The sequence below is a fragment of the Solanum lycopersicum genome, chromosome 1, assembly GCF_036512215.1.
Source record: "Solanum lycopersicum chromosome 1, SLM_r2.1".
NCBI classification, from domain to species: Eukaryota; Viridiplantae; Streptophyta; class Magnoliopsida; order Solanales; family Solanaceae; genus Solanum; species Solanum lycopersicum.
Window position 1 is genome coordinate 36,699,760 of NC_090800.1, and position 20,847 is coordinate 36,720,606.

At 35.1% G+C, this 20,847-nt stretch overlaps 2 protein-coding genes across 2 annotated transcripts; both read right to left on the reverse strand.

The window, feature by feature from the left end:
• Positions 1 to 2,379: 2,379 nt before the first annotated feature.
• Positions 2,380 to 2,919, reverse strand: LOC138341890 (uncharacterized). The gene has a single exon (XM_069294024.1). The coding sequence runs from the start codon at positions 2,917 to 2,919 to the stop codon at positions 2,380 to 2,382; it is 540 nt and encodes a 179-aa protein (XP_069150125.1).
• Positions 2,920 to 5,202: 2,283 nt separating this feature from the next.
• On the reverse strand, positions 5,203 to 6,113 carry LOC138341891 (uncharacterized). Its single transcript, XM_069294040.1, has 3 exons — positions 5,930 to 6,113; positions 5,620 to 5,801; positions 5,203 to 5,511 (listed from the first exon to the last, which is right to left on the reverse strand). Exons 1-3 carry the CDS (start codon positions 6,111 to 6,113, stop codon positions 5,203 to 5,205), a joined length of 675 nt encoding a protein of 224 aa, XP_069150141.1.
• Positions 6,114 to 20,847: the final 14,734 nt, after the last annotated feature.

The window sequence follows — 20,847 nt, forward strand, 5'->3', positions numbered from 1 at the left end:
ATTATCAATCATAACTTAATTTACGCCATAGGGTCTAACCCTTTTATAATCATCATCATCAATATCTCAATAAGAATTGTATGAGTATAAGTCCTTTCATCACAATTCATATAAGTGAGGTTAACACATTAGCATTTCATAACATATTAAAGCACATTGATAGTTTTCACTATCCTTATAGCACATACACTTTAATCTACCTCAAAACATAGTCAAGACATTTCTATTCAAAATCATACCACCCTATAATCCTCAAATAAGGCATACTCCAATGTAATATCATGGCTTAACAACAATTAATCAGAATTGGCAGTAAAGGTAGAGATTATAAGACTTACCAAGTCTTTATCATAGATTATCATCAAAGTATTACCATCAACCCATAACTCAACCCAACTTGGGGTGTAACATCATAACACAATGGGCAGTAAAATCATAACACAATGCTAACCAATAAAATAACAAGGCCAACTTCATCTCTATAACACAATTCATCTTTAGATCACAACTTGAGAAAAAGTACATAGGCTAATTTCACATTATGACCTAAATTATATCTCAATAACTAGGATGATAGGCCTATAAATCATCTTAACTTAACCATAATGGCACCATAAAATAGTAATCTAACCAACAACCAACTCAATTGATTGATCACAATAAAATATAGATCAAGATCTCTACCTAGGATGAGGAATAGAGGATCATAGTCTTCAATTTAGACCAAACCATCAACAATTACCATAAGCAAGTTGAATTACATGTTATATACTCAGTATAACCCTAAGAATTAATTTACAACTTAATCCATAACTTTAATTTCGTAATTGGTTGAAACCCATAAGAAAACTCAAATTTTTGAAATCTATTTTGAAGGAACCTTTTGAGGAAAGGATCTCAAAGGTGAATAGAACCCATACCTTAATGTTTCTCAACAATTTGATGAAGAATCCACCCTTTTCCAGCCCCCAAACCCTAGTTCTTGCTAGCCTTTAGTGGTGAGTTCATGTAGAGAGAGAAATAAGAGAGATGGCAGAGAGTTAATTTTGAGAGTTGTCTTTAGGTTAATGAGGGTTAAGGGTATTTATAGAGGGGCTAAATTAACTCAATTAGTTTCCCTTTAATCACTAACTAACCCCTAAAAACCTTAATTAATTAAATGAAATCATTTAAAATTCATCAGCAAAATTCGACCCTCGCCTACGAGACCCCGATCGCCGGACATCCCCCCCTGTCCTTCACTTCTGTCGTCTCTTTTAGAGACTTTGCAGGCACGGGCTTTCTCCAATTATTCTACGTATGGGGTGACGGTGTCCTGGACGCCCCATCGGGCCAATGACACCTAATCAACTCCTTCAATCGCGCGTATAGTAGCTAGGTAAACTGGAGACTTCACGAATCTATCTAAGTGTGAGACGACGGTAGCCTCGACGCCCCCGTCGAGCCACTTACGGACCGTTGTCTGTCCCGTTGATGCACACTACCAGGAAGTGATGCATCAAACTACTGGGATCCTTCTCAAGAGCCCTTGGTTTGTCCTTTGGGAGTCTTACCCAGACGTTTCAATCATAAAACAACTCAATCACCCATTATCTACCTTTCCACCCATTTTCGTACATTTCTGACTCCTAAAAGTTAGTAAAAAGGCTAGGAACACTAACATCTCTTTGACCAACTTCCCGGACATCTTTAGACGTTTTGGTTCTACAACCTTCTAGATGACCTATATTCATTAAAAATGGACTTAGAAACAGTGTTTAGACTTTATGACACTTATGTTAGGCTTTACCACGAGTCTTGGATTTTACAGGTGTTACAGTATCCCCCCCAGGAACATTTGTCCCCGAATGACACTAAAACTCCTTTAAAGGAAGGAATAGACCCAAGACTAGCAGCCCAACCAATCAACAATATCCACTTAACATTAATTATATCACTTCAACAAAGAAAATTTAAAAACTCATATTACCACACTTAAGGATAAAAACGCTTCATCAAGAGGTATTTCCATGTCACAACACTTATGAGTATCAACATACATCATATGAGTCAATTAGCACCAAGTTCAACTTAACAACATGCTACCTATAATTTTATGAATACTCACCATATCAAAATGCACAACATAACTCAAAGCAAGCAAAAAAAAATTTCAAGTTTTTAATAGCAATACTAAAGTGACTTCACTGTTAAACTTATTGTGAGGTTTTCAAAAATTCCATTTTTACAACACATCACCCATAAATCAAGAAACACAAATCTTTATCATAGTTATATAATTAAAAAGAATGTCTAACCTTAACTCTCAAAAATATGAGGATAACGGGATTTCATATCGTTCTCGGCCTCCAATGTAGCACCCTCAACTAATTGATTTTTCTACAACAATTTAATAGAAACCACCTCTTTATTCCTAAACTTCTTGACATTCCTATCAAGAATTTGAATTTGGACTTCCTCATAAGAGAGATTATCCTTGACACCAAGACCCTCAATAGGAAGAATGGACTCGGGGTCACCGATACACTTTTTCAACATAGAAACATGGAAAACCGGATAAGCCAAAGCCAACTCACTATGAAGTTTCAATTCATAAACAATTTTACAAACCCTTTGCAAGATTTCATAGGGACCCACATAACGAGGACTCCATTTCCCTTTCTTGTCAAACGCAACCACCCCTTTCATTGGTGAAATTTTTAAATACACCTTATCACCTTCTTCAAACTCCAAATCCCTTCTCCTATTATCGGCATAACACTTTTGCTGTCTATAGGTCACCCCTTTCATTGGTGAAATTTTTAAATACACCTTATTACCTTCTTCAAACTCCAAATCCCTTCTCCTATTATCGGCATAACAATTTTGTCGTCTATAGGCCATTTGCAACCGGTTCCATATGATATCAACCTTTTCCATTGTCTTATAAATCAACTTAGGACAAAGACGTGATGTCTCACCGACTTCAAACCATCCAATAGGATACTTACACCTACTACCATACAAGGCTTCATAGGGAGCCATGCAAATAGATGAATGAAAACTGGTGTTGTAGGCAAACTCCACTAAAGGTAAATGCCTATCCCAACTCCCTTTAAAATCAATAATGAAATCCATAAGCATATATTTAAAGGTTTGTATCGTCCGCTTTGCTGGACCATCCGTTTGGGAATGAAAAGTGGTGCTCAACTTCACCGTAGTACCTAACACTTTTTGGAATGACCTCCAAAATCTTGATTTGAATTGTGCACCCCGATCTGATATGATGGATAACGGAATGCCATGGCAGCACATAATCTCATCTAGGAAGCTTCATGCATAATCTTCCGCCAAATATGAAGACGTGACGAGGATGAAGCGAGCGAATTTCCTCAGCCGATTGACAACAACCCATATGGAATCATAGGACTTTTGGGTCCAGGGTAAACCTACTACAAATTCCATATTGATGTCTTCCCATTTCCAAGTTAGAATTTGGATCTTTTGTGGTAAGCCACCCGGTTTTAGGTATTCGGACTTTACTTGTTAGCGATTCTGATACTTAGCGACAAATTCCGCTATGTACCTTTTTAGACCTTCCCACCAATATATTTCCCTTAGGTCATGGTACATTTTTTGTCGACCCTTGATAAATTAAGTAGCGGAACCCATGTGCTTCTTCTAAGATCCGAACCCTCAACCCATCTAAATCGGGAACACATAATATCCCTTGTACTTTAATACACCATCCCCCTAGGTAGAATGATTCATTCATCTTGCCAAGAATCAATCTTTCAATTCCATCAACGCTAAGTCAATGTGTTGTTTGGAATTCACCTCAACCACTAACGATGACTCGGAGTTATGATGAACTATGTCACCCCCATCAAGAGCACTCTCCAACTTCACCCCCAACCTAGTCAACCTATGCCCTTCCATTTCTATGTCCTATTTGGCTTCATCAAGATGGGATACACTACCATAGTCATCCGACTTAGGGCATCGACAACTAAATTAGCCTTGTCGGGGTGATAAAGGACACTCATATCATAATCTTTCAATAACTTAAGCCATCTTTTTTTGTCGTATATTTAAATCCTTTTGGGTAAACACGTATTGAAGACTTTTATGATCGGTAATAACATCCACATGAACCCCATATAGATGATGCCTCCAACTTTTAAAAGCAAACACCACGGCCACTAATTTAAGGTCATGAGTGGGGTAAATCTTCTTAAGTACCTTTATTTGCCTTGAATCATAAGCTATCACCTTCTCCTTTTGCACACTTGATATCTTGCTTGATGACTTTCTTTCATATTGGTTTTAGGTTGATATTCTGCTCTGTAATTCGGAAACATCGTATTTCAATGTTCCCAGGGTAGGAACTTCAACTTTTGTTAGTCAGAGTATGGGATTGGGCTTCGGTTAAGGAGTCATAATCACACAACCCAAACCCAATCGTGATGCATCACAATAAACCACAAAACCCTTTGTACCCTCCGGTAAGGTCAACACCAGAGAGGAAGTAAGTTAATCTTTCAACAATTGGAAGCTCTTCTCACATGCCTCCGACCACTCTAACTTTTTACTAATTTGGGTCAAAGTAGTCAAAGGAGATGCAATGGACGCGAATCCATCCACGAACCTTTGATAGTAACCCGCTAAACCCAAGTAACTTCTGATGTTAGTCGAAGACAATGGTCTAGGACAATTTTTCACCTCTTCCGTTTTCCTTGGGTCTACTTCAAATCCCTCTCTAGAAATGATGTGCCCACGAGAAGTAAGCGATCTCAACCATAACTCAAAGTTACTATATTTGGCATACAATTGATGTTCTTTAAGGGTTTGCAACACTACCCTCAAATGATACTTATGATTTTTCTCATTCTTCGAGTATACCAAGATATCATCAATGAAGATAATAACAAACGAATCTAGGTGATTTTGAAATACTCTATTCATTAGGACCATAAATGCTTCCAGAGCATTAAATGAGACCAAAAGACATGACCATGAACTAATAATGCCTATACCTAGTCCGAAAGGTCATCTTCGGTACATCGTCTCCTCTCACACTGAGTTGATGATACCCCGACCTCAAGTCTATCTTTGAAAATTAACTCACATGTTGGAGTTGGTCAAATAAGTCATCAATCCGAGGGAGAGAATACTTATTCTTAATGGTGACCTTGTTGAGATGACGGTAGTCAATACACATTCTCAAAGACCCACCTTCTTTTTGACAAATAACACTGGAGCACCCCATGGATATATACCAGGGCTTATTAATCCTTTCTCAAGCAAATTCATGAGTTGAGCCTTCAACTCTTTCGATTCGGTCTGAGCTATCCGATATAAAGGGATTGAAACTGGATTAGTTTCCAGTAGAAAATCAATTTCCCGTTCGGGAGGAATAACAGGAAGGTCATTAGGAAAAATCTCTAGAAATTCATTCACTACGGGAACCGACTCAATAGGAGGAATTTTGGAATCCAAATCTTTGACTCTTACAATGTGATAGTGACAACCCTTTGAAATCATTTTACATGCTTTTAGACAAGATATGATGCAACCTCTAGGAATAGAATTTCTCTCCTTCCACTAAACAACGGGTTCTTTTCTGAAGTTAAACCTCACCATTTTTTTCCTACAATCAATGGATGCAAAACATGCATGCAACCAATCCATACCCAATATAATATCAAAATCAAGCATATCAAGTTCTACTAGATCAACATAAGAAACTCTATTGGGCAATGAAATAGGACAATTTTGATAGAGTCTTTTAGCAACAACCGACTCTCCCTCCGGACTAGACACTAGAAACGGCTAATGCAAATTATCAAGTAAAATATCAAACTTTTTAGCTACTAGTGGTATAAAAAGGACAAAGTAGCACTTGAATCAAGGAAAGAATACACATCGAGAGTAAATATTTTTAACATACCGATCACCACATCGGGAGAGGTCGCTTGCTCACCCCTAGAGCGGAGAGCATAGAAGCGGTTCTTCTTCGGAGAATCACTAGAACCACTTGCTTGAGCTTGGCCACTACATTTGTCTTGACTCTTCAAGTTTTGACAATCTCTCATTTTGTGACCACTCTTGCCACAACTAAAGAAATTATCCATCCCCTTAAGTCACTCACCATAGTTATTTTTGCCACACTTTCCACAAGTTGGCTTCTCCTTTGGTGAATTCCAACCTTTTCCCTTCTTAAATTTAGGGTTAGACACCCTATCACCACTAGATCTTGGTAATTTGGTAGGGACTTGATTTGAAACCCGTTTCTTAAATTTAGGCTATCTTGTATCTCAAGCCTATTCTTTGAGGAGCCTTCATCAAATGACCTATCCCTCTTAGAATCTCTACTTTTCCTCTTAGCTCCTGACTCATCAACCCTTCTTGCATAAACCATAAGACAGGAAATGTTCATGATTTCATTTAGCATAGCTGATTGGCACTCCTCTCCTAAGTCCTCCGACACCCCCATCACAAAATGGCTCATTCGTCTCTTGGATTGGAGACTAAAGAAGGAGCATATTTGGACAACTTAACGAATCCAGAGAGTACTCATGAACAGTCTTCCCTCCTTGGTGAAGATTTATGAATTCCGCTACCTTCTCCTCCCTCATCTCTCTGGGGAAGAACCGATCTAGAAAGGTCTCATTAAAGATGTACCAAGTCTCCGGACCACCCATCAACAACCTATTTTCCCTCCATTGCACATACCAAGTTTGAGCCACATTCTTGAGTTGATAAGAGGCCAACTCGACCTTCTCACTTGAAGTCACCCTCGTAGCATATAGAACGTTAAATATCTCATCAAGGAATTATTGGAAGTCTTCATCAACCTTAGACCCGTAGAAAGTAGGAGGGTTCATCCGAGTGCAGTCCCTTAGACGGGAAGCCATGGTAGTGATTTGTTGATTAGGAAGAGGAACAACATCCCGATTGGGTTGAGTCGTCATAGCTTCGATTTGGTCTGGTGTAGTTATGGGTTGGGCCATTTGATCAAGAATAGCCCTCATCTCCGCCTCTGTCATAGGTGGAGATTTAGGCGAGGCTTGATCAACATTTGCATTTTCCTCAAGTGGGGGAACTGCTCATCATGGAAAGGAGCTCCCGCATTAGAAACTTCCTACTCAAGTCTCCGATCCGCATTCCTTCAAGTTTTCATGCTTCCTATAATCACAACAATATGATTAGATGCAAAAACACACCATAAATATACTCTATTGGCACGATATATGATATCTAAGAAAGAGAGTGATTCCTAAGCATCATAGAGGTTCCTACTCATAAGTGTGCCACGCTCCACAAGTATGAATAAAAACCTACATAGATGTGGTAGAGAGAGAGACATAACTTAAGGGTATTCGACCTCATGCTCTGATACAAAATTTGTCACATCCGGGTCCACCCCTTAGACGTAACCGGTGTCGTCCTCCTTTTTAAGGACTAAGATTAGACTCTTAGTTCATGTCACTACAGTGAAAAATGTGGAAAATTTTATACTTTTATTTTCTCTACTAGGAGGTTTATATATACCTCTACATACACATAATATATATTTATATCTGGTATGCATAGACCCTTCATATAGGAAGGTTATATATATATATATATATATATATATATATATATATATATATATATATATATATATATATATAAAATCTGAAAGATTGTCGCGTCTCATACCATCTAAAGGGATATCCAAAGATGAGCATCGCCCTTACATCAATTCAACAAGACTATGTTTAGGTCATAGGAAAGTACAATATTCAAATAACAAGGAAAGAAATTATAGAGTCCATAATCTCATAACGAAATCAAAACCTAGAATATGGAATTTCCCTCGAAAGTTGAGGACCTACCCTACTTGGATGAAAGGAAGAATCCAGGCCTTCAACAATAACGCCTTCCAAACACTTCGACGACCGAAACCAAAAATATTTGGGACAATGAAAGAAAATAGGGTTAGTACTCCACATGTACTAAGTATGAGATCTTATGCACATACACAAGCAAAACATACTAAAGGGGACTTTTTATCAAATCATGCAATTTTACCCCCTTTTTGGGGCTTAATGGAAAGTTAAGTAAGTCATACTAATAACCCAAACAAGCTTACTATCTCCCCAAGTAACACTTATCCCAACACGCTTAGAATTGTGATTTATTAAAACCCTAACATAAAGGAATAATATCACAAGAATGAATAAGATTTAAGAATATCATATCAGGCAAAACAACTACTCACAATTCCTTATCAAGTAAACAAGTGCAATGTCAAGCACAGCCCATAACCTTACTCAATCAAGTATTCTAAACAAGAAAACGTGACTAATGTCCAACTTTACATATCATGGCATTTGGCTTGCATTTCATCTTATATTATCATTATAATCCAAAGCATATTCATAAATAAACTAATTACATAAAGTATCAATAATATGGCATGGTCAACATATATACATGTATACCTCATACATTTTCTTAACATAAAAATATAAGAACCTCCTCCTAAGATTTCCCTCAAGACTAACTAGTGCAATGTCTAGCTAGAGTACCATACCCTACCTATACCAAGCTAGATCCCTTAGGTTATTTATGTTAGAATTCAAGTCCTTTAATTCATTTTAACTTTTGAGAACCTTTTTCCCTAACAGACATAGACCACATGAACTAGTGTGGAATTCGGTGTCATAAAACCCTACACAGAAAGAAGGAGGACTACTTGCCAAGGTAGTACTAAAATGTAAAACATACAAACTACGTGGATCCACTAGCTAGTGTTCCTATAGGGGAAACATAGTTCAATAACTACGAGATTTAGTTGGGAACCTCTTTACGCGCCATGCATTATAGTCTCCAATATCAAGTGTAATGTAGTGCTCCTACCTTACTTATGTGCCAAGGGACACTTCTCTATCTAGTTCACTCAGTGCTAAGCTAGAGTCACTTTTTGAAATGTATTTAATCCTTTAATTATCAATCATAACTTAATGTAGGCCATAGGGTCTAACCCGTGTATGATCATCATCATCAATACCTCAATAAGAATTGTATGAGTATAAGTCCTTTCATCACAAATCATATATGTGAGGTTAACATATTAGCATTTCATAACATATTAAACCACTTTGATAGTTTTCACCATCCTTATAGCACATACACTTTAATCTACCTCAAAACATAGTAAAGACATTTCAATTCAAAATCATACCACCCTAAAATCCTAAAATTAGGCATACTCCAATGTAATATCATGGCTTAACAACAATTAATCACAATTGGCAGTAAAGATAGAGATTCTAAGACTTACCAAATCTTTCTCATAGATTATCATCAAAGTCTTACCATCAACCCATAACTCAACCCAACTTGGGGAGTGAAACTATAACACAATGATTACAATAGAATAACAAGGACAATTTCATCTCTATAACACAATTCATCTTTAGATCAGAACTTGAAACATAATACATAGCCAAATTTCAAATTATAACTCATAAACTAAATTAAATCTCAAGAACTAGAATGATAGGAATATAGTTCAACTTAATTTAACCATAATGGCACCATAAAATAGTAATCTAACCAACAACCAACTCTATTGATTGATCACAATACAATATAGATCAAGAACACTACCTTGGGTTAGGGATAGAAGATCATGTTCTTCAATTTAGACCAAACCATCAACAATTTCCATAAAAAAGATAAATTACATGTTAAAATACTCAATATAACCCTAATAATTCATTAACAACCCAATCCATAACTTCTATTTCGTAATTGAATGAAACCCATAAGAGAACTCAACTTTTTGAAATCTGTTTTGAAGGAACCGTTTGAGGAAAGGATCTCAAAGGAGAATAGAACCTATACCTTAATGTTTCTAAATAATTTGATGAAGAATCCACCCTTTTCTAGTGCCCAAACCCTAGTTCTTGCTAGCCATCAACGGTGAGTTCATGTAGAGAGAGAAATAAGACAGAAGGCAGAGTGTTTATTTTGAGAGTTGTCTTTAGGTTAATGAGGATTAAGGGTATTTATAGAGGGGTTTAATTAGCTTAATTAGTTTCCTTTTAACCACTAAATAACCCCTAAACCACTTAATTAATTAACTGAAATCATTTAAAATTCATCAATGAAATTCGACCCTCAATGACCAGACCCTGATCGACGGTCCGTCGGTGAGTCGACAGACGAGCCCCCCCCCTCCATCATGCACTTCCGTCGTATCTATCAAATACGTTTCATGCAAGGTCTCCCTTCAATTTTTCTAAGTATTGGGTGATGGTGTCCTCGACTCCCATCGAGCCAATGAGGCCTCATCAACCCCTTCCATCGTGAGTAATAGTATCTAGGTAAGAAAGGGCCTTCACGAATCTGTCTAAGTATGGGACGACGTGTCCTTGACGCCTTGTCAAGACACTTACGGACCATCGTCTATCCCGTCAATGCACACTTCCAGGCAGTGCTACATAAAACTGCAGGGAGCCTCCCCAAAGACCCTTTCTTTGTCCTTGAGGAGTCGTACCCAGACGTTTCAATCATGAAACAACTCAACCACCCATTATCTACCTTTCTACCAATTTTTGTACATTTCGTACTCCTAAAAGTTAGTAAAAAGTCTATGGAACACTAACATCTCTTTGAACCAACTTCCTGGACGTCGTTGGACATTTTGGTTTTTATACCTTCTAAATGACCTATATTAATTAAAAATGGACATAGAAACAGTTTTCAGACTTTATGACACCTATGTTAGGCTTTACCATGAGTCTTAGATTTTCAAGGTGTTAGAGATAATCTGGGATCAAGAGTAAGGGTTAGTAAAGGATAGATCTGTAGACCGACCAAGGTGCATGCACTATTCTCTACTTGGAATACCAACTACTTAGGGATATCTAACTTACCAACAATTCTAGTCAACACTAGATAAGGGTTACTATTATAAGGTTTACTGCGTTAAGAACTTTTTTGGAACACATATACCCTACTTTCATCTTATTTTGACCTTACAAAACTTTGATTCCTGTTTACGTTGTTACTTGTTATTGAAATCAATAAATCAATACTTTGTTACAAAATCCAGTTTTAACGAAAATAATACGATTACAAGTACCAAAAACAATAAATTGGCCTATTTTTAGACCATATTCCTCATGGGATTGCCCCTAACATCTGTTAGGTTCTTTATCGGACAATGAGTACTTATAATACTTTAGGATGGTGCAATTTGTATGTACAAGAATCACTTAAATGTCTTGTTAAATTAGGATTTTATTAGGATGAGTATCTCCCCATAGGGTTCTCTGGTGTTGTTTATTTAAAAGAATGATGGTTCTGTCTAGAAGTGTATTGACTATAAATAATTGAATAAGGTTACCATAAAGAATAAGTCTCATATTTCAAGGATATATGATTTTTTATCAGCTCAAAGGAGAGAGTTACTTCTCCTAGATTGACCTCCAGTTAGGTTATCACCAATTGAGGGTGAAGGAGGATGGAATTGGTTTTTCAAACCCAGTATGGTCATTATGAGTTCTTGGTGATGTCTTTTGGTTTAACTAATGCCTCAATGGAGTTTATATATTTAATTAATATGGTTCTTAAGGAGTATCTTTGCGTGATTTTGATCGTGTTTATCAATGATTTATTGATTTACTCAAAGAGTGAGGATGAACATGTTGAGCATTCAAGGATTGTGTTGGAAATCCTCAAAGATCTGAATTGTATGCTATGCTTCGCAAGTGTGAGTTTTTGTTTAGGTATATTGCTTTCCTTTTCCATATAGTTTCTGATAAAGGTATTCAAATTGATCCTAAGAAAATTGAGGCGGTTAAAAATTAACCTAGAACATTGTCCATTTATGATATACAGAGTTTGTTAAGATTATTCATCTACTATAGAATGTTCGTGAAAGGATTTTTCTCTATTGCTTCACCATTGACTTCAAAGAAGGTCAAATTTCTATGTTTGGAAGTGATAATGCTCAAACTACTCTCTAAATCAAATTTAAAGAGTAAGCGGTTATAGTCAATAAAAATAATTAACTATGAGTCAGGGTCGAGTCCTCACAAAGAGTGATGTAGTGCAAAAAATTCTATCAATTAATTTAGGATGTAAATTGATTAATTTACAACATAGTATCAATGAGTGGATGATTCTACCAAATTTTACAAAAAAAAACATTGTAATCAAGAGTCACAATAAAACAAAGATTTCATAAATTCAAATAAGTAACAAGTAATAATGGGGTGTGGGGATCAGAAATCAATGTCACATGGGGGAAATTGTGTTCCTCCATAGTGCTGAACACTTATGAATAGGCTGGACCATATTAAATGAGATTAATTTTCTTCTGATTTCATAGCATCAATTCTTGCAATATCCTTTCTGTCTCATCTACGTGCATAATTGAAAAACCCATTACTTTGCACTATTCTCTTTTTTCAATGCAGAAATAGAGCAAATAGATCTTACCCATAATTTTATTTTTTTCATACAAGTTACAAACATCAAACCAAAATTGTAAGTATCAAACTAATTACCTCTAATAATTGTTCGAGCATCAATTAGAGATTAGATGTAGGATAAGTTTGCAACCTTAACCAATTAGTTAACGCTAAGCCAATTAGTCCAAATTCATGGATGAACAAATATAAAATAAAGCATAACACAATACCCACAACATTAAAATCAATACCCAACCCCATAATGGAACCCCTACACTTTAGGGTCTTAGTCACCCATCATAAACATGGGTGACATGAAATTAAGTAACTATAAGAAACACCCACTTTGAATTCAACATTAAATTATCAATTTTAAGAGCAATGTTGAAAATTCCAATACTAAAAGTGTTCTTCTGAAAGTAAAATGTTCCTATGTCTAAAACTCAAAAAAAATTATTAAGACTAGTCTCTCTAAAAATTTGGAACACTAATTTCTCTCTCCTTTGAGCTATTTATAGTTTCTCAAAATTTTGACTAATATTTAGGGAATGACCATTTAAGTGATGCTAGTTTGGCTCGCTGATCAGATTTGATGGGTCGTTGTTTTCTTCTTAGCTAGACATTTTATTACTTTAGGCTTTAGGTGTTTGAGCCTTTGTTGAAGAGCTCGTTCGAGCCTACCTTTCACATTCGGCGGATAATCCAGTACCACCCTTGTTCTCTTTCCAAGACTTCCATTTTCTTCAAGTCTAATCACCTTTGGTGATAATCAGTAGGTTTTCCTTATACATTTGGCGAGTCATTTTTCCTCTGGAAGTTTGACGACCTTCTTTAGTTAATTCAAGGGTTGAAGCACTGTCACTTTGGGTGAGGTTGTGCCATTTAAGCAATCCACCCTTTTTGTGAGGTCATCAAAAATGTGGACTTGAAATGTTTTTTCTATGTTTTTGGACTTTCTTCAAAATATATAATTACTTTGTCCCTAGCCTTTATAACTGCAAAACATTTAAAATATCATTACAATGGGATATTATTAGGCTTTATAGATACTAGTGGTTTAACTAAGAAATCCTTAAATGAGTGTAAATCTACCATTCATCTCTATAAGTTGAAAGACAGATTCACTTCGACTCATATTTTAATGTTACCAAAAAGATTGAATTATTTGTAGTTTATTGTGATGCTTCACTATTGGTCTTGGTTGTGTGTTTGATTCAAGATGTGGAAGTCATTGCTTATGCTTTATGATAATTGAGGTTTCATGAATTAAATTATGTGATTCATTATTTAGAGTTAGTGGTGGTGGTATTTTCTTAAAATATTTGGAGACACCACTTGTATGATGTTCATGCATATCTTTTTACTAATTGCAAGACTTTGAAGAATTTTTAACTCATAAGAAATTGACTCTTTTCAAAGAAGGAAATTGAAGAATTTTACATGAGTGTCCTATATCATCCTCAAAAGGTAAATGAGATGGAAATGTTCATAATTGGTTATGAATGTGCAGTATTGCTCATGTTGAGGATGATAAAAAGAGCTAGTTTAAGATGTTCATACATTCACCCGATTGGGTGTTCGTTTTATTTATTCTAATAAAGGTGGTGTAGCAATTCAAAATAATTTGAAATCATCTTTTTAAGCAGATATGAAGTCTAAGAAAGATCTTGATCTCGTATTAGTTGACTTAAATAACTCAATTTTTCAAAAAAGACATTGAGGCTTGGTTATGTGTTTCGTGTGCTCATGAGTTGAGAAATAATATCTTGACAAAAATTTACAATTCTCAATTTTCTTATTTTGTCGGGAGCCATCAAGATGTATTCTTGTTTGTGGGAAGTCTATTGGTGGAATGGGATGAAGAAATACATTGTGGAATTGGTGGGTAAATGTCTGAATTGTCAGCAAGTGAAGGTTGAGCATCACAACCTAGGTGGTTTGTCTGAAAATATTAGTATTTCTACATGGAAGTTAGAAGATTTAAATATGAAATTCTTTACAAGTGTATCCCTCACTTGTCAATAGTTTGATTAGATTCGGGTCATACTAGACCGGATGACAAATTTGACTCACTTTTTTTTAGTTAAGATTTCATTATCATTGGAAGATTATGCTAATCTTTATATTAGGGAAATGGTAAGTTTCCATATAGTTCCTTTGTCCATTATCTTCTCTCAAGGTACTCTATTTCCATCTCAATTTTGGAATCCATTCTAGATAGGTCTTGGTACTCAAGTGAAACTTAGAACGACTTTTCATTCTAAAACCGATAGGAAAGTCTAGCATACCATTCAAACCTTAAAGGATATACTAAGATCTTGTCACTTCAAGAAAAATTGGGATCATCACTTGCCTTTAATTAAGTTTACTTTTAATAATAGTTATCATTCTAGAAATTTGAATGACATCGTTTGAGGCTCTATAAGGTAGGAGGTGTAGGTCTTATATAGGTTGGTTTGATGTTGTAAGGTCAATTTTATAGGGAATGTTTGTTCATGTGGTTATAGAAAAGGTTTGACTTATTTTTGAGAAGCTGGAAATGGCTCAAAGTCGACAAAACTCATATTCCGATGTTAGAATAAGAGAACTAGAACTTGATTTTCATGATTGGATCTAGTTGAAAATATCATCCATGAAGGGTGTGATGAGATTTTGAAAGAAAAGAAAGTGTAGTCCCTGTTATATAGGAACATATCAGATTTTAAGGCGCATTGGCAAAGTTATTTATGAACTTTAATTGCCTATTGATATAGCATCAGTACCTCCGGTATTCCATGTCTTCTTGTTGAATAATGGTGTTGGATATTTGTCGCCTATCATACCTTTTGATGGCTTAGGAGTTAAAAGATAATCTTTCTTTTGAAGAGATGTACTTGATATTTTAGACAAGCATGTCTTTAATTTAACAAAGAAGGAAGTTACTTCTATCAAGGTTCTTTGGAAAAATCAATTAGTAAAGGGTGCTACTTGGGAGGCTGAAGCCGATATGATGTCCCTTTATTCTCATCTCTTTCCTTTCGATCCTATCCAAGCTTGAGGTAGTAATTAATCATGGGTCATTCTTTTGGATTGATGCTTTTTGGACATTCTCATCTTTCCATATGCATGCATGTTCATGAAAAATTGATTTTGTTGTTATGATGTAGTTTGGATGATTCTCCCTGTTTATATGTATTTTAATTTAAATTTGCATTCATGTTGGGTTGTTAGTTTCTTTCCTACTCTTTTTATGTTATATTGACTCCCATTCTAGGTAAAATGTTCTCAAAGGGGGAAATATTGTAGTACAATAAAATTAGAAAAGGGAAGAAGGACAAAGAGGGCTACTAGTTTAATTCCATGAAACCAGTCTAAGGTTCGTAGGAAGTTCTACAGGTCACACACCAATCTCATAGGAAGTCTGAAACTCATTTGATAAATTAATACCTAATAGTCCATTCTACGATTGACCGGGACGGTCCATTGAATAGACTACTTATCGTAGAAAGGTCTCGTAGAAAGATCCCACACTTAGTGAAACTTTGAGTTAAAAGTTGAGGTGTACGGATGGGTTCTACAGATCATGGAAATTTATACAGTCCATAGAAATGGGTAGTAGGATTTTACCAAATATTTGGCCCCAATCACTCGACCTAAAGTTGACCATTAAAATCCATAGAAATTTCTATAGTTCATAGGTTGAAGCGGTATGGTTGACCGACTATTAATTTAAAGGGTATTTTCTTTTTATTATAAGCACCTAATTCTTATACTGCATCATTTTACCTGTAAATTATCCCCTATAACTGATTAATCCTAAATCTACACATTCTCGAATTCTTCCGTAAAATTCCCAAAGTTCATCTCAATGGGTTCAAGTCTCATTTTCATAAATTTTTTAGGTCTTTAACATTAAGGTATGTGGGGACTTTATAATTGTATTCCATCTACCTATTGATTCCCAAGGTTTTCTTGAATTCTCCAAGTCAAATTTTTAATTAAATTAGCTAAGTTTTGATTCAATTCCTATGAGTTCTATTTGTATGAATCTAATTTTTTTATTTTGATCATATTATGATTATGAATTAGTTAAATGTTTTCCAATCACATTCATGTGAACCCATGTATTATCAAAATTTTTACTATGAACGCTAATTTGTATGCATTTATGAAAAAATTATGAACCTTTGAATAATATTTTATGAAATTATGCATGATTTATGAAACATATTGTTTTATGATCTATGTTGCTATAATATTAACATAAATGAAATTGTGAAACATATTCTCACAAATTAAGAATCATGGATTAGTAACTTAATTGTACTTTTCGATGGATTATGACTATGTTTTTCGCATTTAACTTAGTACCGTGAGAACTATGAGGTGGAGGATCAAATAGGGTTGTCTCTAGTAGTAACCTCTAGTTCCAAATTAAGTTCAGACATAGGATTATCTTATTTAACCTATCTAGTGGATACACATATAGCTTATGCCATGATACAAAGTTTTGCCTTGGCAAGTAGACTCTCCCTTCTTGATGTTAAAGTTACACCAGATTCCATGTATAGCTCGCATGGTCTATTGTTGGTAAAAGATAATATCTCACAAAATGAATAAAGTTACATTCAAAAATTTTTATGGAACTTTCTTTATAATTTCGAGATGCATTGCTCATGTTGAAGGTTATGATTCTCTTTAAAGGTTTTTACTATGTTTACAATAAACATGCACATCATATTTTCGATTATACTTCTTATGATCATGTTGTAAACATTATTCACATCCTTTGTAGTTAGAACATTTCATTTACTAACTCATACTTGTGCCTACATTATTTCACTAATGTAGGTCTTGATGATTCCTTCTTCCATTTATAGCTAGTGAGCATGAGAAATTTGTAGACTTGGTGAATCCTCGTGTTCTGAGGACTATGTCATATTTAATTCTTTTATTATTTTTTTATGTTTTGGATATTGTATGTGGTGCACGGGTTAGGTCCTTACCACTTATTGTGATAAAATAGATGGCTTGTGAAGACTATGTTAAAATTCTAGTTTCAAGTGTCAAACTCTTTTATTGATACATAATGCTTTACTTTTGTCTATTAGTATATGTATATGTATGTCAACTGGTTTGTGTAGTGCATCTCGGGGTCTTATAGATCATGTCATATCTAGGGTGTACTTTAGATCGTGGTAATAGTAACTACTTTTATGAAAAAGGTCATGTCATCTTATGTAGGCAGTATTATAAAAATGAAAATTGAAATAAAAATATACATGGGGATAAATCGTATACATCATACTAATGTTGCTTAGGTTAGCTTAAAGAGAGGGAGTAAACAACGAGACTGTGGAAAGAGAAGTGGTGTGAAATGTGTGACTAAAGATATTTGTAAATGCAAATTGTAACATGTTAAAGCACTAGGAAATATTAGTCAGTATTCTTATTCTAAATTAGTTGATCATGAACTTTCATATTCTTATACTTTTAGAATATTACACTAAGGGCAAGCCTATGGTTCATCATGTGTGGCAGGTGAATTCATTTTGAGAGTGAGCATAAGTCTATATTTACACCCATTCATATTTTATTTACATGTAAAGGGTTATAAATAATTCTCTTGTGGGGAGGGAGCATACGAAGGATATGTGAATCATGTGATTTATTAATGAGTAATATGTATGGGTTTTCCAAGTAGTAGAGCCAATTGTTGAGGTCCGGAGTTTTTTCAAGTAGTTATTTGGTGCTGATGCTGATAATGCATGTGTTATCTATGTGAGTCATTGTAGTCTAAGCTTGAAGGCCTTGAGTCGATAAGTGTATTGGAGTCGGCATTGTTGTGGATGGAAATAGTTGTTGGAGGACGAACAAGGATTTTAGTATGGGGTTATATCTCCATATTCCATTTTATACCTATGTTATAACTATGTTATAGAATGCATTGTATTGTATTCTAATGTCTTAGTAGTAATTGTGTTCATGAACAAACACACATGATTTGCTTCTGTGTAGGATAGATTTGCATAATAATTGAGCTAAAATTTAAGACAAACAAGTTCATCTTGAATGTGGAATGAAATTTTATGGAAGCTAAGATTATGAATGAGTTTGAAGTGATGAAAATCAAGAAGGAAGAAGTTGAATAAAGGCACGTCATTGAACCAATTCATGGCACAGATTTCTAGAGAATCAGTTGGCAGACACCTCTACGCTAGGTCTACGGCATAGAGCTGGGAAAGCTTTCAGAAGTATTGTAATTTGTAGGCATACACCTCCATGATGGGAGCGTTCCCTGGACCTCGATCCAATTGGAATTAAATTTTAGTCCATTATAATTAGGACACTTATGTTTTATTTTAATTATTATTTACTTTCCTAAGAGCATACAAACAACTTGCAATATGTTTTCTAGGGTCTTTTTTATAATCATTCATCTATTTATTTCTTAGATGTACTTTGGAGAATCAAATTACGAATTGTAAATCATATCTTTCTATGGTTAATGCTACAAATGATAATAGAGTTATAAAACTTTAGATAAAATTTGGTTATTAAACTAGTTATTCTTCTGTTCATATTTTATTTTATTTTGATGCTTGATCTATATCAAAATACAACTATTATCTTGTATTGAACTTGGTAGAGGGATTGAGAGATAGAACACATAACATAAGGTGTGAGATCGTTCTTCAGTAAAATGAAGAGTTAATTTGCAACTAGGATAGGGATATACCTAACGTTCCTCACTTGGCTAACAAATGGGAAAATAATATAATGCTCTTGAATTGGTTGATCTATTCCCGCTCAACGGTGTAGTTAGGTTTCATATTTTAGTAGAGGGTTAGAGGATCCGGAGACCACAAGCATATTTTTAACCTCATAAATCAATAACTCTATAACCAAGAAGAATCTAAATTCTCATGAAAGTCAAACATTTTGCATGAATTCTCATGAAAGACAGTCCTAAAATTTCCTAAATCTCGATTGCAACCCTAGTTTCAACTAAAGTTGTCATTACTTAGTATTGTTTATTTTTCCATTGTAATATTTAAGTTACAATTACTATTTCAACTTTTTCTGGCACACTCATGTAAATGGAATTAAAATTCAAATTGAATATTTACTAGTCAAAAGTCATTTGGGTTCAATAATCCGGCTCGCAAGAGTCACTATACCACTTGTTAGGTCATGTACACTTGTGTGTGCGATTTGGCGCAATACAGACTTGGCCAATATTTCCACAATCACCCAAATTGAATTTACATAAGATTTTCTAATGAGCCACCACGAAGCCCATAAAACCCCCTCTTACTTCAACTAAAGAATGGACGTCCTCTAAGGCGTACCTCTAGGCCTATAGTGTTCATACTTAACTTGTTGGTGATGCATTCATTGAGAAATGAAAGCCACTATATCACACTTCATTCTACCCCACCAATAATGTTGAATCATATAACGATCCATCATAGTATCTCTAAGATATATAAAATATCTCATATTGTTGAGTTGTATTCAACATAGTCTTGATCATATCACTAATACAAGGCACACACATCCCTTTATCTTTAGAACAACCTCGCCATTTATCACTTTTTCCTTTGTTCCCCTTGAAACACCCCATGACAAATCTTGCTTAACTTAGCACCCTCAAGCTATATGTCCTTGATCTTATCTAGAAATGGAAACCTTGTGTCTACATGAGACCACAATCTATCGAAAGTTGATAAATAGAGAATTATGAGACGATTAGCTAGAGTTTGAACCTCTCAAGTAAAAAGAGATCTCAAAACCTCAAAATAAGCCAAACTACCCATGCACTCAAACCTCCTACTTAATGCAAAATACACCATGGTAGCCTTGATTCGATGACATAACATAATTATGTCATAATTCTTGAGCAACTCCATCCATCTTTGCTGCCTCAAATTCAATTCTCTTCAACTGAACACATGATGAAGGTTATGATGATTACTAAATACACATTATAAAGTGGAAGTAGGACCACATCACTGTGTACTTATGTTATTTCCTTGAAATTCTAAAAGTGTTAACAACATTTGAGGCATAATTGATTAATTGACCAAATCAACACTTTCTCTTCCTATTAAGTCTTCATTAACCACCAAGATATTGACTCTTATCTATATTCTAGAGGTGTTTTATATATATCGTGTGTCTATGCCTACAGTAGGGAACTCGTGTTGACCTTACCAAAACTTTTCACCCACAAATTTACAAGTATTGGGGGTATACTACTCAAGTTCTAAAGGATATTTTATGGGATTGCGCCTTGGATTTTGGAGGTCATTGGGACTAGTTATTGCCTTTGGTTGTTGATCTTCGATTGGTTGTTTGATTCTGGGAAATCTAGGTTGCACGAGACTGATTTTCTTCATGAGGACTTATA

What these genes read in the sequence shown, in the direction of transcription:
- LOC138341891 (XM_069294040.1), bottom strand. Translation starts at nt 6,113, where the DNA reads ATGGATAATTTCTTTAGTTGTGGCAAGAGTGGTCACAAAATGAGAGAT. An exon ending in CTCTCCCGATGTGGTGATCG is followed by an intron (nt 5,802 to 5,929) that starts GTATGTTAAAAA and finishes AGCCGTTTCTAG; the next exon opens with TGTCTAGTCCGGAGGGAGAG. An exon ending in TTGATTGTAGGAAAAAAATG is followed by an intron (nt 5,512 to 5,619) that starts GTGAGGTTTAAC and finishes ATGATTTCAAAG; the next exon opens with GGTTGTCACTATCACATTGT.
- LOC138341890 (XM_069294024.1), bottom strand. Translation starts at nt 2,919, where the DNA reads ATGGAAAAGGTTGATATCATATGGAACCGGTTGCAAATGGCCTATAGA.